The 16,304-nt window shown below is 38.9% G+C and overlaps 1 protein-coding gene and 1 pseudogene across 1 annotated transcript; both read right to left on the bottom strand.

The window, feature by feature from the left end:
* Positions 1 to 2,966: 2,966 nt before the first annotated feature.
* On the bottom strand, positions 2,967 to 3,863 carry LOC142848860 (vomeronasal type-1 receptor 4-like). The gene has a single exon (XM_075971043.1). The coding sequence runs from the start codon at positions 3,861 to 3,863 to the stop codon at positions 2,967 to 2,969; it is 897 nt and encodes a 298-aa protein (XP_075827158.1).
* A 9,964-nt stretch (positions 3,864 to 13,827) lies between these two features.
* LOC142848859 (putative vomeronasal receptor-like protein 4) lies at positions 13,828 to 14,905 on the bottom strand (annotated as a pseudogene).
* Between the last annotated feature and the right edge of the window lie 1,399 nt (positions 14,906 to 16,304).

Below are 16,304 nucleotides of genomic sequence, written 5' to 3'. Positions count from 1 at the left end.
TTACAATGTAATCTGGTAACCCAAGTAATCTGGTCCACTAAACTCAGCTTAGATGGAACCAATTCCTTGCACAGTTTTTAACCTAACAGGGGTAAACAATTTTTTAATGTCTTCCTAGGAAAGTCACATGGCAGGGAGAATTTGAAGGTGAAGACTGTAAAGCTTTGGGGCCACAGCTTCATATTTATGATTATAAGGAAGAAGCAGGTTCACAAATGGAGGCAGTTTCTGAGGGCTTTAGGGTACACAAAACACTCTGAAGGCTCTATTCTCTGTTCTATCAGGTTCTATTTATTAGTAAAATGATGTGGTAATTGCATATACGCAGCTGACTTATATCATTTATCATTATGTCCCACAGGTTGATGCTAGTGAAGGGAAATCAGTCCATCTTGAGAAAATGATGAAGTCATTTATACTAATTCATGTGTCCAATCTCACGTGCTTTACCTAAATGGCATAATTGAATCTGATATCCAGGTTGCCCTTACTATTCTTTATTTATTTATAATTTTCACCATATGTTAAACTTTAATTTATGTTCTGATCAACTTTTATTTTATATTGTTTCCAATCTACCCTTTTTAAAGGGAAAAATTCACAATAGCAACTCTATATGCCACTCAGAGCCCAGATCATCCTTGTTCATGCTGTGTCAACACTCATGTCTCTCCTGTCTGCTTTTTTTTTAATTTTAAATTAAAGTTTTCATGGTGAGTTCAAGTGTGAATGTCTCAGCATGAAAATGGAGGTCAGGAGACAGCATGTGGAGTCAGTTTTTTCATCAGAATTGATCAGATTGTCTGACCTTTCAGCAGATGTTTTTACCCACCAAGGCCTCTCTCCATAACCCTCTCTGATCTTAGTGCTGAACACTGTCTCCGTCATTCAAATTGAACACAACTTTCTTCCGCAATGTTCTTACATCACTTCTTTTTGTGTCAAATTATATAGACCAACGAGAAAGTGTTGGTTAGTCTCACCTTTCATGTCAGTTTATGGGAAAACAGCTGTAAAGACTGTGAGACTCAGAGAACTAACAGATATTTCCTATAAACAAGTCACATTTACATGAGAACCATGAGAACGCGCTGGAGGAATAGTTATGAGACATGTTCTTCTTGCAGAGGACTCTGGTTCCTTTCCCAGCACTCACATCTAGGACTCATGACTGCCTGTAGCTCTAGCTCCCTGTGATCAGTACCCTCATCGTCTGTGTGGGGAACTGTACAAATGTGACACACACTCACACAGACACATACATAAAATAAATCTTTATAGTGGAAGAGCATGCTATTTAATAATCTGTAGCACAAAACAATACACATCACTTACTTAAATGTTTTGTATATAAAGTGCAACAAAGCTAAATATTAAAATGTATACATCATTGTGAAGTAGAGCCATAATGCAACCAAAATGTAACAGATGTTTAGTCAAGTATGAAAAATCAATTTTTACAAATAAGGTATAAAACTACCTTTTGTGATTCTACAATTTCATTTCAATGATGACATCAATTATTATTTTTCAGAATGCATTTATCAGATTGTTAGAACCATGTCGATATCTTATTGTGTGGATCTAAATTAAGCAATCAAGCAGCGAATCCTTCATTTAAACAAATGTGGAATCAGATCCTTTTGCAGCTCTTTGATGACAAACAGCTGGCTAGTGTTGTGGGGAGCAACCAGGCATTAACAAAGGGCAGCTGCAAACAAGCCTCAGTCTGCTTCAGTCACGCTGCAGATTAATCTTGAAAATTGGCAAATCCACATTGTTAATCAACATACAAACTATAGATAGATAAAATGAAACTTTACCATGTATTCCTTATCCACTTTACCCCATATGGACAACATTCATTCCTGCAGAGAACCTTCGTGTATATAAGACCACAGAAATATTTCAGTGCATTGAAGTTCTGTCACTGGTGCATTGAGATTCCAGGAAGTGGATGTAGTTCATATCATTTTGCACAAATCTGTAAAATATTTTCTACAGATGGAAACATATAGACACTTTGAAGAACCTCAAAACTTCATCACAGCTAAACTAACATTTAGCAAGTACAGCATCAGGAACAAGATATGGATTTCTTTGAATAACATGATTAAATCACTATGAAGTTGACAAAATTTGCCAAATTTCATCTGGAAATTCCCCTCTGTATTCTGTGAATATGGTTTATTACCATTGGTTAAAAAAGAAGCTTCTTTGTTCAATGGCAGGGCAGAATAGAGATAGACAGGAAAACTAAAGTGAACGAAAGGAGAAAGAAGGCAGAGTCAGGCAGTTACTATGTAGTTGTTGGAGAAGAAACACACCAGAACCGTACAAGAAGACCACACGCTCATGGTATTGATAGAAATGGATAAATTTATTCCTGTCTGAGCAGCCAGAAAATCTCGGCACAGTTTCCTTTTACAGAAATTCAACTGTGTGCTTCCAGTAACAGTAATAGGAAAATCAATTTTACAAAATATAAATAAGACCATTCTCTCTGTGTTGGAGGCATGGATCAGTAGTTGAGACAACAGGCTTGTCTTTCAGAGGACCCAGGTTCAATTCCTAGCAACCACAAATGGTACAGAACAAACTCTCTAACTCCAGTCAGTCACAGGACATTTGACAACCTCTTCTATCCTTCCAGGAGCGAGGCACTGATGTGCTACAGGGACACAAGGAAATAACTCTTGTAAATTGTCAGTACAAAATACAGACATAGGAATTTTTTAAAATCCCATCCAAAAAGAGGAAAAGTAGATAATAAGGTTTCACTTATCACTGTAATTTACTAAGATCTCTCTCTCAGCAGAAGGCTGAGTCACCAGAAGACTGATTGAGAATAAACACATACTTAAACTGATTTGAGAGAATTTTGTCTTGCCCACAATATTATAGGACTGAGAGCTCTATCACGCTGATTTAATAGAAAAATAAAAGAGATATTTTCTCAATTTTCCCTACTGAGCATGCCAACACTCAGGCAGAAGTCCTTCCCTGTGAATCAACACAACAGGGCTAAAAGTTGCATAACCAAGGGTTATAAATTCTTGAATATTTACCATCAAGGGTTTTTTTGCTAAAAAGAGACTTAAAAATAGAGAAATAGCACAGTCAGTCCAATAGAAGAAAACAAAACAGAGCATCAGAAGGAGGACACTCTGAGCAGCTCTCAGCTCAGGGGGAGTTCTGTAGAGAAGCTTGGAGTTCTGAAGGTGGAGGACATGCTGGTGATGCTTGTGGAGAAGAAATACCATGTAGCCACTGGCTCCTCCCATGGCTCCCTGAAACACAGCATCTCTCAGGACCATGAGAGGGAGAACAATCCACTTTATTTTCTGACTTTCTAACATAAAATAACAATATTTGTTACCATTCTTAGGCTCTGATATATTCAGGCTTATACTTGTGATGGAATGGATTAGGTTCATAGCTAATAAAGCGTTGAGTATCCAAAAGAATGAAAAGAATGGAAGGATGTGCCATGCAGACTGTGGTCTGAGTCTCCTCCACCCAGATGCTCTGGGACTGATGATGATGGCCTGGACCACAGTGAGGAGACTGCTGGTGCAGATGGAGACCCCACGGGCGACCCTTGACAGATAAATGAGGATCTTGCATCCTATGTCATCTAGGAAGTTTCTCAGACCAAAAGCTATCATTGTCTTTGGCAATCCTTTTGCAAGAAGAATTATGATGTTTGTAATAGCCAAGTGGATGAGAATAAGGTCTATAGGTTTCTTCTCAGGTCCTCCACACCATCTGATCATATAATTCACAGTAACAGAAATGTTCCCCAGAGTCCCAAACACAGTCATGAAGAGGAAAGCTATTTGCTTAATAAATTTCAAAAGCATTTCTTCATTTTTAGGAGAAAATCTTGTATTCAGGATAAAAAGAGGGTTTTTTTTCCAAAAGCATCAGCATCTATCTGAAAAACATTTCACATAATAGCATTTTCTGGTATACGAGAGTCAGTGGTGGACACATGTGCTGCTGTAGACTGGGTTTCTGAACTCCTCTTCCCTGTGGACTCTGAGTTATGTGTGTGCTCTGACAGGGGAGCTTGGTAACTGGAATAAAACTCTAAAGTTTTAAAGGGGATACATTTGAGCTCTATACTAGCAAAATTGACTTGTTAAAATATGTGAATTTGTTTATGTGTGTTTCTTTGTGTATGAGTCTGTCTCTCCATATGCTGGGATTAACATAGATAACTCTCATCATAACTGAAATGAACTGTAAATTTTCCGAAACAAAATTCTTCCTTTTTTCTTTCTCTCTATTTCATCATATTTTCCCCACTGAATTTCAGAGACAAAGGCTCTGTTTTTATTTCCCTCTTAATTACTGTAACAATTTCGAGATTTGCATTTGACTTCAAAGCCTTATAACTTTAATTTCTACATCCTAATAATTTTAAACTGTTTATGTTGATCATTCTGTGATTTCATTCCATATGTATATTTACTAGTTTTTTTAAAGGTAGTTCTCAATGTCAAGTTCAATTGCACAACTTTTTCAAATAGAGCCCTAGAGTTAAAACGGAATCATCAAAATATAACTTGAAAATTTTCATGTAACTGCTAGGCTGCAGCTAGGGATGGTGTCCAGCAGAACCTTGTGCTGCTTTCTAGAATAGGGGGTAGCAGAGATCTCTGGTCCTAGCGGATGACTTCTGACCATCTGTAACTGCAGTGAGTTACCTCAGGACACATAAGGGAACATAGAACAGCTGTGGACCAGGGGATGCTGTTGAGGTAAAGAACAGGATTAATGGGGTGTTCTATACTGCCAAAAGCTCTAAGTCCTCAATGTCAACTGCACGTAGCACAGTACGTGGGGACATACTGGTGTGAGCAGGGGTTCCCCTGTCTAAGAGTTCATGATAGCATTTGCTTCTGTGGGGTCTTTTGAGCAGCTATTATGTCAGCTGGTTTTGCAGCCTGCTCTTCTTCCCACCTGTTTGTCATGCAAGCTGCTTTTTATTTACCAATCCGAGCTGATTCCAGAACTTGGATTCAGGTAGGATGCTATTCCTCAAGTTCTGGATCTCCATTCTCATTTCTCAGGGATTTGCGGTAAGCTTTGGGCACCTTTTCTAGAATATGAAAAATCTGAATATTCCAGTGTTCTGAGTGCATGCACTGTCTCTATTCACTGCTCTTCATTCTGCTCAGCTCACAGGATCGATTTCATTGTCTATGTACCGACGATTGTATGGGTGACTTCCTCAACCTAGCCTTGTTCCCAGATTTGTTTTCAGGTGGCCTCATGACTCTAGAAATGCCAGTTATTGCTTTCACTGTTTCCTCTAGCAGAGAGGTAATTATTGCCTGTTTCAGTGAGTCCTAGAAATCACAATATCATCTAAATATCTGTACAAATGAAATACGCTCCAGATATTAATATCAGCATTCACTACCATGTTTGGAATAAAAAAAATAAGTGTTTTGTCAGTGATTGGAATCTGTCAAAATACTTATTTTCAGTTCTCACAAGTACTGATAGACAACATTAAAATTTTTATGTTTTTTCAATCCTTGTTTTTGTGGGCATTCCTACTTTTCTTGTCCTCTCTTCCATTTTCCAAGCTTTAAGTCATATTTGATACCAGGCTCTGATATCCTAATAATTGATTCCTTTCTACTGAAGTCACCATCAATGGAGGAAGAGGTGTCTCATCTTCCACATTATTTGGGAAATGCTAAAGGAAATGAATTTAAAAGGAGGAATGGATTTGTGTTTAGATGGATGGTTGATGCCAGGATGAGTCTAATGTCCAAGAACCTGAAGTTACATCTACCAAACCTGGTTTTTCTAAAAGAAACGAGCTTGCAGGAAAACAGACAAAACTAAAAAGATTGTTGCTCTGTGCTGCTTAGCGTGGGATAAATATAAGATGAGCTGTTTCTGGGTGTGCTCCTCAACAGCCTGGATCTTAAATAGCAGCATTTCTCAAGATGGTAACGATAACTGTTACACTGAGTATTATATTATTCACTAGCCAGGAATATAATGACTGAATTTAATACAAGGATTGTAATAGTATGTGATAAAATCAAGAGCCTTCAAGGATGGATACAGACAGAAAAACCATCCAACAAAATTAGAAGGCTATTGTAAAACTATGCCAATATTAGTAAAGTGAAAATACATCAAACTGAAAAGTGCAAGGCTTACAGACACTAGCGACACTGTTGAAGTCACAATGCTGGCAAAGTTGAACCTGAAAGAAGGTTTTTATTTTCTTTCATTTATCTAGTTATTTTTGAGAGAGAATCTCCCTCTGTAACCAGGCTAGCCCTGAACAATTCCCCTGCCAAATCTCTCTAGTGCTAAACTTACTGCAAGTATCATGATCGTCTCCGGGATTTAGACATCTGAAAATCTTACCTTTTTGATCCATTTAGAAAGGTAAGATAGGCTAAGGCCCACCCAGAGCTCTGTCACGGACTCCAGCCTGAGGATGGAAAGTGATACATCGCATTTCTGTTCCATCTCTGTATCTCCAGGAACTAGTCTCCTTACCTCCATGTACTGACCGGGACCTCTGTGGTGCAGACAAGATCTGGAGCAGCTCTGGGAAGGTGACACTTGTCAGGTCATGTTTGTACTGTCAGGATTTGTGGGGCTCTTGGCTGCCATCAGATATTGCAGACTGTAAGTTTCGTGTTGTCACAGTGTCAGGGGAAGGAAGGCCTCTGCTGAGCCCCAGTCCCTGAAGTACAGGGTCCCTCGATCTCCACGATTACTATATCTATTTTGCTCAGCAGTTATTTCAAGCTTAATCATAGTATAATTATTTTGACAAGGAAAACGAGAGAGGAGAAAATGAACAACTAACTTAAGTTTCTGTGTACAGAGAGACCTGCATCTTCTGACTGGTTTTCATCTTCTCAAAGTGCCCAGCTGTGACCTGGTTAGAATCTGCTTCTGAAAGATGGAACAGGTCTCTTGATTTTCTTTCTGAAATCCCTCATCAGACAGGAGTAGAATAAATGAAGCTAAGCACTGCAGATGCTGCTTTCTGATCAAGTCCCAAGAATGGACTAGGACGATTTAGAGTCCTTTGTTCTACCTGTGCCTGTTGCTACTGAAGGAATTTTCTGTAAACGATTCTTTCATTCCTGCCCCTTAAGTACTTTAACTATCATATGGGACTTACTCGAACCACAATACTGACTTTATTCTAAAAGTAATCTTTTATACTTAGCGGTGTCCAAGAGTGGTCCTTCTTTGTATTTTTCAAGTTAGTTCCTAGGAAGCCCTTCCTATCCCAAATGTCATATGATGTAAATAAAGGTGGGTTCGGGACTGAGTTTTAAAACAATGGTATCATCATTGTGTTCTTGAAAAAAAGCACCACGGGGTGTCCTTGTGAGATAAGTTCAGGCTCTTACTCTGCGCACTGAATCGTGGTGCCGCCATACATACAGGTGCAACTGGCACATAACAGAAGCTCAACATCCTTCTTTATAAATGAAATGACAGCTTTTGAAGAAACCAAACAGGATTCCTATTCTACCTATTGAAGGGTAAATTTAGAAACAGGGAAACTAAGACCTATATCATATATGTCAGGGTAGATAGAAATTCAAAAATAAGAGTTGTTGGCCAAATGGGAAGGATGGGAATCATAACAGCCCAGGCTGCTGCCCAGGCTGTAGGTTGCTCCTCACAACTCACAGCTCGGCCCCACTGCTGAAGACATCATCTGCACAGCTCATTAATACAGAGAGGTCAAGTTGGTGCCTATATAGAGGCTTCACCCCAATTTTTCAGCTTCTTTGATACATGACTGTACTCTATATGGTCTCAGAATAGAAATATAAACTCCAACACAGCCACAAACTCTTTATCTGCAATGGTGTCTTGCCTAAAAAAAAAATTCCAAGGCAATGGTGAAACAAAAATTGTAGCTGCAACCACTTGATAACTGATTTGGCTTAAGGGGCCCATGAGTGAAATCCATGCCCAAAACTGCTCAGGTGCCCAAGAACCTGAGAACAGATTGACCAGGGATCTAGAATAAAACTAAGTACTATCTGGCTAAGAAAAGAAAAAATTGTAGTTATAAAATAACTCCTAATGATATTCTATTGCATTCTTAGATCAGTGTCTTGTCCAGACATCATCAGAGAAGCTTCCTCCTGCAGCACGTGGGAACAAATACACAGACCCACAGGCAGACAATACACAGAGAATGAGAGACCTTGGAACACTCAGCCCTTAAATGGGATGTCTACATCAAATTCTTCCTTTCAAAGATCAGAGAATCCTGTAGACGAGAAGGTGAAGGAATCTTAGAGCCAAATGAATTACCCAAAGGAATTAGCCATCTCTTTCTCATTATTAATAATATCCTTATCTTTCCTAAGTATTTTATAACTGTTCAGATTAATGTCAAAGTGACCCAGAATGGAATGATGGAGTCTTTCTGCCTCTTTAATATTTCTTTATAGTATGTTTTGGGGACTCTGTACCATACTTCCTCATTTAAATTTCCTTCTCCTAAAAGCCAGGTCTTGTTCTCACAAACAACTTAATAGCTGTGATTTTGATATTAGTGCTACTCCTTTCTTTACAAAATGAAGCAGGAAGTCAACATATGACAAAGCCTTCCCTGGTGTCTTCCCCATTATTCTCACTCATCTCTTTCCATGAAGGTCCCCACTCTCTGATTTCATAGCCAATTTCAGGTCCCTTTTCAGACACCACTTGTCACCCTCCAGAGGTAGAGGGACCTGGGAGAAGGAGTGGACTGGAGTCTCATGCAACAGCCAACTTTATTCAGAGCAGCAGTCAAGTTATACTCTGAGGGTAAGAAAGTTCACATGAGGTCACGCTGTATACAAGGGCAAAGACAAGCTGAGCATGACAAAATCATGTTCATCACAAAAGCACACAAAGGATTTTTTTAAACATATAAGTGATTATCAATAACAAGCAATAAGATGCAATCAGAAATAAAGACACTCCTTTCTGCTATGTCTGCACAGAGCATGGAAACCCATTCCAAGAAAACTTCTGTCATTTGCAGAAACAGAGAAGATTTTTGTCCTGTTTTCTTGTAGTGTTTCCACAAGCACTCAGAATTCTCAAACTACTCCATTTCTGGACCATGTTCTTAATGGAGGGAAGGGTTTGTTTGGTTGACACTTTCATATCACTGTTTATCATCAAGGCATCAGGACAGGAACTCACCTAGTGCAAAAACCTAGAGGTACAAGCTGATGCAGAGGTTATGGAGGGGCGCTGCTTACTGGCTTGTTCACCATGGTTGCTCAGTCTACTTTTATATAGAATCCATGACCATTTGTCAAAGAATGGTTGTAACATGATGGGTCAGCTTTAGGGATTTCTGTCCTGCCCAGTTCCCACAGCCAGCAAGTCTCAAAGAAAAATCACACAGAGAGTCTGCATTAGATATAAACTGATTGGCCCATTAGCTCAGGCTTCTTATTAGCTCTTGTAACTTATATTAACAAATTGTTCTTATTTATGTTAGCCACATGGTTTGGTACCTTTCTCATCAGGGCAGCTCACATCCTCCTTCTTTGGTGGTCTGGGCTGGATTCACAGAGAGAGCTTCCTGCTTCCCAGAATACTCCTGTTCTCTTTGCTCAACCTCTACTTCCTATGTGGTTTTCCTGCCTATACTTCCTGCCTGGACAATCAGCACTTATTCAAATTACGATCGACAGAATATAGCCTATTCTCACGCACCACTTCCCCTTCTTTTTTTTTTTTTAGTGGTGCCAGAGAATTGTCTGTATTCTGTCAATCATGTTATAAATAAATGCTGATTGGCCAGGCAGGAAGTATAGCGAGTCAACCAGACAGGAAATATAGGCGGGGCAATGAGAACAGGAGTATTCTGGGAAGAAGGAAGCTCTTTTTCCATTCCTGCACAGACCACGGAAGAAGCAAGTTGTGACTTGTCCTGCTTAGAAAGGTACAGAGCCATGTGGCTAACATAGACTAGAAATAATGGGCTAACATAAAGTTATAAGTGCTACTACAAAGCCTGAGCTAATAGGTTAATCAGTTTTATAACTTACGCAGACTCTCTGTGTGATTTTTTTGGGGGGCTAACCAGCTGTGGAACCAGGCATGACAGAAACCCCCACAAGCAGGCCCTCATGTTACAAATGGTACTACCATAAAAAGGATGGGAACTCCACCATCAATAAGTGATTCATAAAATACCCTACATTTGGATTTTATAGTGGTGTTTTCTCAATGGATCCTTTCTCCTTTCAGGTAATTCTAGCTTGTATCAAGTTGACAGAACTAGCCAATCCATGGCCATTGGCCACCATGAAGCAGTGACTGTAGCCCACAGAATACCTTTGGCACAGTAGAGTGGTAGCCTTCCCTATGGTACTGGCAATGAGACAGTTAGAATCTCATGGGAATGTGGAGGCTGTTTTCACAACACCTGAGATTCCAGTCTCCACTTCTTCCTGCCTTAGCTGCTAATAAACTTGGGAAGTGCATAGGTCTTAGAATCTTGATTGAGGCTTGGGACCTTTTCTCAAACAGTATTTTTGGAGGTTGTCGCCAATGTTGAAACAGAATTACTGATCATGCAGGCGCATTTGAGTCTCCCATGCCCTATAAATTACAATGTAATCTGGTAACCAAAGTAAACTGTTCCACTCAACTCAGCTTAGATGGAACCAATTCCTAGCACAGTTTTTAACCTAACAGGGGTAAACAATTTTTTTATTGTCCTCCTAGGAAAAGTCACATGAGAGAAAGAATTTGAAGGTGAAAACAGGCAAGCTCTGAGTAGCCACCCCTTCATATTCCTGGTTATAAGGAGGAACCAGCCACCAATAGGTTCACAAATGGAAGAAGTTTCTGAGGGCTGTAGGGTACACACGACACTCTGAAGGCTCTATCCTCTGTTCTATCAGGTTTCACTTATTAGTAAAATTATGTAGTAATTTATATTTTTATATGCAAGTGACTTATATCATTTAGCATTATGTCCCACAGGTCGATGCTAGTGATGTGAAATCTGTCCTGAAAGAAAATGATGAAGTCATTTATACTAATTCATGTGTCCAATCTGATGTTCTTTACCTGAAGAGCATAATTGAGTCTGATATCCAAGTTGCCCTTACTATCCTCTATTTATTTAGAATTTTAACCATATCTTAAATTTTAATGTATGTTCTAATCAATATTTTATTTTATATTTTTTCCAATATACTCTTTTCTAAGGGAAAAATTCACAATAGCAACTCAGAGTCCAGATCATTCTTGTTCATGCTGTGTCAACACTCATGTATCTCCTGTCTGCTTTTTTTTTTAATTTTAAATTAAAGTTTTCATGGTGAGTTCAAGTGGGAATGTCTCAGCATGAAAATGGAGGTCAGAAGACCGCATGTGGGAGTCAGTTTTTTCATCAGAATTGATCAGATTGTCTGACCTTTCAGCAGATGTTTTTACCCACCAAGGCCTCTCTCCATAACCCTCTCTCTTTTTAATGGTGAACACTGTCTCCATCATTCAGGTTAAACACAGCTTTGTTCCTCAATGTTCTTACATCAATTCCTTTTATGTCAAATTATATAGACCAATGAGAAAGTGTTTGTTAGTCTCCCCTTTCATGTCAGTTTATGGGAAAACAGCTGTAACTGAAGAATGTAACACTCAGAGAAGTAGCAAATGTTCCCTCCAAACAAGTCACATTACATGAGAACTGTGAGAAGGAGCTGCAGGGATGGTTAGGAGACCTGCTCCTCTTGCAGAGGACCCTGGTTCCTTACCCAGCACTCACATCTAGGACTCATGACTGCCTGTAGCTCTAGCTCCCTGTGATCAGTACCCTCATCGTCTGTGTGGGGAACTGTACAACTGTGACACACTCACACAGACACATACATAAAATAAATCTTTATATTAGAAGAACGTGCTATTTAATAATCTGTAGAACAATACAAGATACATCACTTACTTAAATGTTTTGTATATACAGTACAACCAAGCAAAACATAAAAATGTATACATCATTATAAAGTAGAGCCATAATGCAACCAAAATGTTCCAGGTGTTTAGTCAGATATAACAGAAAAAAATTTTACAAATAAGGTATAAAACTACCCCTAGTGAATTTATAATTTCATGTTCAATGATGACATCAATTATTATTTTTCAGAATGCATCTATCAGATTGTTAGAATTATGTCGATATCTTATTGTGTGGATCTAAATTAAGAAATCAAGCAGTGAATCCTTCATTTAAACAAATGTGGAATCAGATCCTTTTGCAGCTCTTTGATGACAAACAGCTGGATAATGTTGTGGAGAGCAACCAGGCATTAACAAAGGGCAGCTGCTAACAAGCCTCAGTCTGCTTCAGTCACACTGCATATTAATCTTGCAAATTGGCAATTCCACATTGTTAAACAACATACAAACTATAGATGGATAAAATGAAACTTTACCATGTATTACTTATCCAGTTAATACCATATGGACAATCTTAATTCATGCAGAGAACCACCATTTCAGTGCACTAAAGTTCTTTCACTGGGGCATTGAGATTCCAGGAAGTGGATGTAGTTCATATCATTTTGCACAAATCTGTAAAATATTTTCTACAGATGGAAACATATAGACACTTTGAAGAACCTCAAAACAGCATCACAGCTAAACTAACATTTAGGAAGTACAGCATCAGGGACAAGATATGGATTTCTTTGAATAACATGATTAAATCACTATGAAGTTGACAAAATTTGCCAAATTTCATCTGGAAATTCCCCTCTGTATTCTGTGAATATGGTTTATTACCATTGGTTAAAAACGAAGCTGCTTTGTTCAAAGGCAGGGCAGAATAGAGATAGACAAGAAAACTAAACTGAATGAAGGAAGAAAGAAGGCAGCGTCAGGTAGTTGCTATGTCAATTTGGTTATATGTATATGCATATTTCGAATCTTGATTAAGGTATTGTGATTGTGTAGTTCATTTAAAATTTAAAAATGTAATGTATAATTAGGAAATATAGGTTGTTAGCAGATAATCATCGATAATAGTCAAGCTTGTAGTCATGTTAGTTAGATTTTCTGGATATATAGAGATATATTCAGTTAAATAGACATTTTTCAGATCTTTCAAAGACTACAGAATATGGAGGAGAAAGACACCATAACCATACTAGAAGACTACACCCTCGTGGTGATTGATAGAAATTGATTAAATTAAGAGCTGGTTGGAAATCCATCTGCGCCATCAGGGAAACAGTGTTGCAATTAGTACAGTTTCTGTGTGATTATTCCTGTCTGAGCAGCCAGAAAACTGAGGCACAGTATCCTTTTACACAAATTCATCTGTGTGCTTACAGTAACGGTAATAGGAAAATCAGTTTTACAAAATATAAATAAGACCATTCTCTCTGTGCTGTAGGCATGGTTCAGTAGTTGAGAGCACTAGCTTGTCTCCTAGAGGATCCAGGTTCGATTCCTAGCAACCACAAATAGTGCAGAACACTCTCTAACTCTAGTCTCACAGGACATTTGACAACCTCTTACAGGTGCCAGACACTGATGTGCTACAGGGACACAAGGACATAATGCTGGTAAATTATCAGTACACAATACAGATATAGGACTTTTTAGAAATCCTTACCAAAATAAGGAAAAGTGGAGAATAAGGTTTGACTTATCACTGAAATTCTCTAAGATCTCTCTCTCAGCATAAGGTTGAGTTACCATGAAGACTGTTTGAGAATAAACACATACTTAAACTGATTTGAGAGAATTTTGTCTTACCTACGATATTACATAACTGAGAGATCTTTCACATTATTTAATGGAAAAATAAAAGAGATACTTTCTCAATTTTTCCCACTGAGCATGCCAACACTCAGGCAGAAGTCCTTCCCTGTGAATCAACACAATAGGACTAAAAGTTGCATAACCAAGGGTTAAAAATTCTTGAATATTTCCCATCAAGGGTATCTTTACTAAAGAGAGACTTAAAAATAGAGAAAAGGCACAGTCAGTCCAATAGAAGAAAACAAAACAGAGCATCAGAAGGAGGACACTCTGAGCAGCTCTCAGCTCAGGGGGAGTTCTGTAGAGAAGCTTGGAGTTCTGGAGGTAGAGGACATGCTGGTGGTGCTTGTGGAGAAGAAATACCATGTAGCCACTGGCTCCTCCCATGGCTCCCTGAAACACAGCATCTCTCAGGACCATGAGAGGGAGAACAATCCACTTAATTTTCTGATTTTCAAGCAATAAGTAACAATAGTTGTCATCATTCTTAAACTGTGATATATTCAGGCTTGTACTTGTGATGGAATGTATTAGGTTCATAGCTAATAAAGCGTTGAGTATCCAAAAGAATGAAAAGAATGGAAGGATGTGCCATGCAGACTGTGGTCTGAGCCTCCTCCACCCAGATGCTCTGGGACTGATGATGATGGCCTGGACCACAGTGAGGAGACTGCTGGTGCAGATGGAGACCCCACGGGAAACCCTCTGCAGGTAAATGATGATCTTACATTCTATATCATCTAGGAAGTTTCTCAAACCAAAAGCTGCCATTGTCTTTGGCAATCCTTTTGCAAAGAGCATTATGATGTTTGTGAAAGCCAAGTGGATGAGAATAAGATGTATGGGTTTCTGCTCAGGCCCTCCGCACCAAATGAATATATAATTCACAGAAACATAAATGTTCCCCAGAGTGCCAAACACAGTCATGAATAGGAAAACTATTTGCTTAATAAATCTCAAAAACATTTCTTCTTTCCTGGAAAGAAAATCTTGTATTCAGGATACAAATTTTTTTTCATAAAACATCAGTAATGCTAGACATTTATCTGAAAAACATTTCACATAATAGCATTTTCTGGTATACGAGAGTCAGTGGTGGACACATGTGCTGCTGTAGACTGGGTCCCCGAACTCCTCCTCTTCCCTGTGGACTCTGAGTTATGTGTGTGCTCTGACAGGTGAGCTTGGTAACTGGAATGAATCCCCAACATTTTAAAGGAGATATGTTTGAAGTCTATACTAGCAAAATTGACTCGTTAAAATGTGAATTTGTTTATGTGTGTCTCTGGGTGTATGTGTCTGTCTGCCCACATGCTGGAAAAAAAAAACCATAGATAACTCATATCATAGCTGAAATGAACTGTAAATTTCCCCAAACAAAATTCTTCTTTCTCTCTCTTCTCTCTCTCTCTCTCTCTCTCTGTTTGTCTCTCTCCCACCTCCTCCCTCTCCCTCTCTTTTTCCCTCCCCCTCTCCGTCTCTGTCTCTCTCTCTGTCTCTTCATATTTTCCCACTGACTTTCAAAGACAAAGGCTTTGTTTCTATTTCCCTATTAATTAGTGTAACAATATCAAGATTTGCTTTTGACTTCAAAGCCTTATAACTTCAATTTCTACATCCTAACATTTTTTAAATTTTTATGTTGATCACTCTGTGATTTCACTCCATATCAGTATATCTAGATTTTTTTAAAGTCATTCTCAATGTCAAGTTCAATTGCACAACCTTTTCACATAGACCCCTACAGTTAAAGTTGAATCATGAAAATATAACTTGAAAATTTTCATGTAACTGCCAGGCTGCAGCTAGGGATGGTGTCTAGCAGAACCTTGTGTTGCTTTCTAGAATAGGGGGTAGCAGAGGTCTCTGGTCCTAGCGGATGACTTCTGGCCATCTGTAACCGCAGTGAGTTACCTCAGGACACATAAGAGAACATAGAACAGCTCTGGACCAGGGGATGCTGATGAGGTAAACCTAAGAACAGGATAAATGATGGATTATATATTGCCATGAGTACAGGATTTGAATCATGAGTCAATGTCAACTGCACGTAGCACAGTACGTGGGGGCAAACTGGTGTGAGCAGAGGTTCCACTGTCTAAGAGTTCATGGTGCATTTGCTTCTGTGGGGATTTTTGAGCAGCTAATTTGTTAGCTGTCTTTGCAGCCTGCTTTTCCTCCAACCTGTTTGTCAGGCAGACTGGTTTTTTTATACACCAGTCCAAGCTGATTTCAGAACTTGGACACAGGTAGGATATTATTCTTCAAGTTCTGGAGCTCCATTCTCATTTCTCGGGGATTTGTGGTAAGCTTTGGGCACCTTTTCTAGGATATGAAAAATCTGAATATTACAGGAGCTGCATGAGTTTGTGTGTTCTGAGCAATACCTCTGTTCACTGCCCTCCTTCCTGTTAAACTCACACGATAGCTGTACATGTCTGTGTCAAGATGATCTTACCAGTGACCTTCATCAACCTAGCCTTGTTCTGAGATTTGTGTCCAGG

This window comes from Microtus pennsylvanicus, chromosome 4, assembly GCF_037038515.1.
Source record: "Microtus pennsylvanicus isolate mMicPen1 chromosome 4, mMicPen1.hap1, whole genome shotgun sequence".
NCBI lineage: Eukaryota > Metazoa > Chordata > Mammalia > Rodentia > Cricetidae > Microtus > Microtus pennsylvanicus.
Note: the sequence above shows the minus strand (reverse complement) of the source record. Positions and strands in the feature narration are given on the sequence as shown.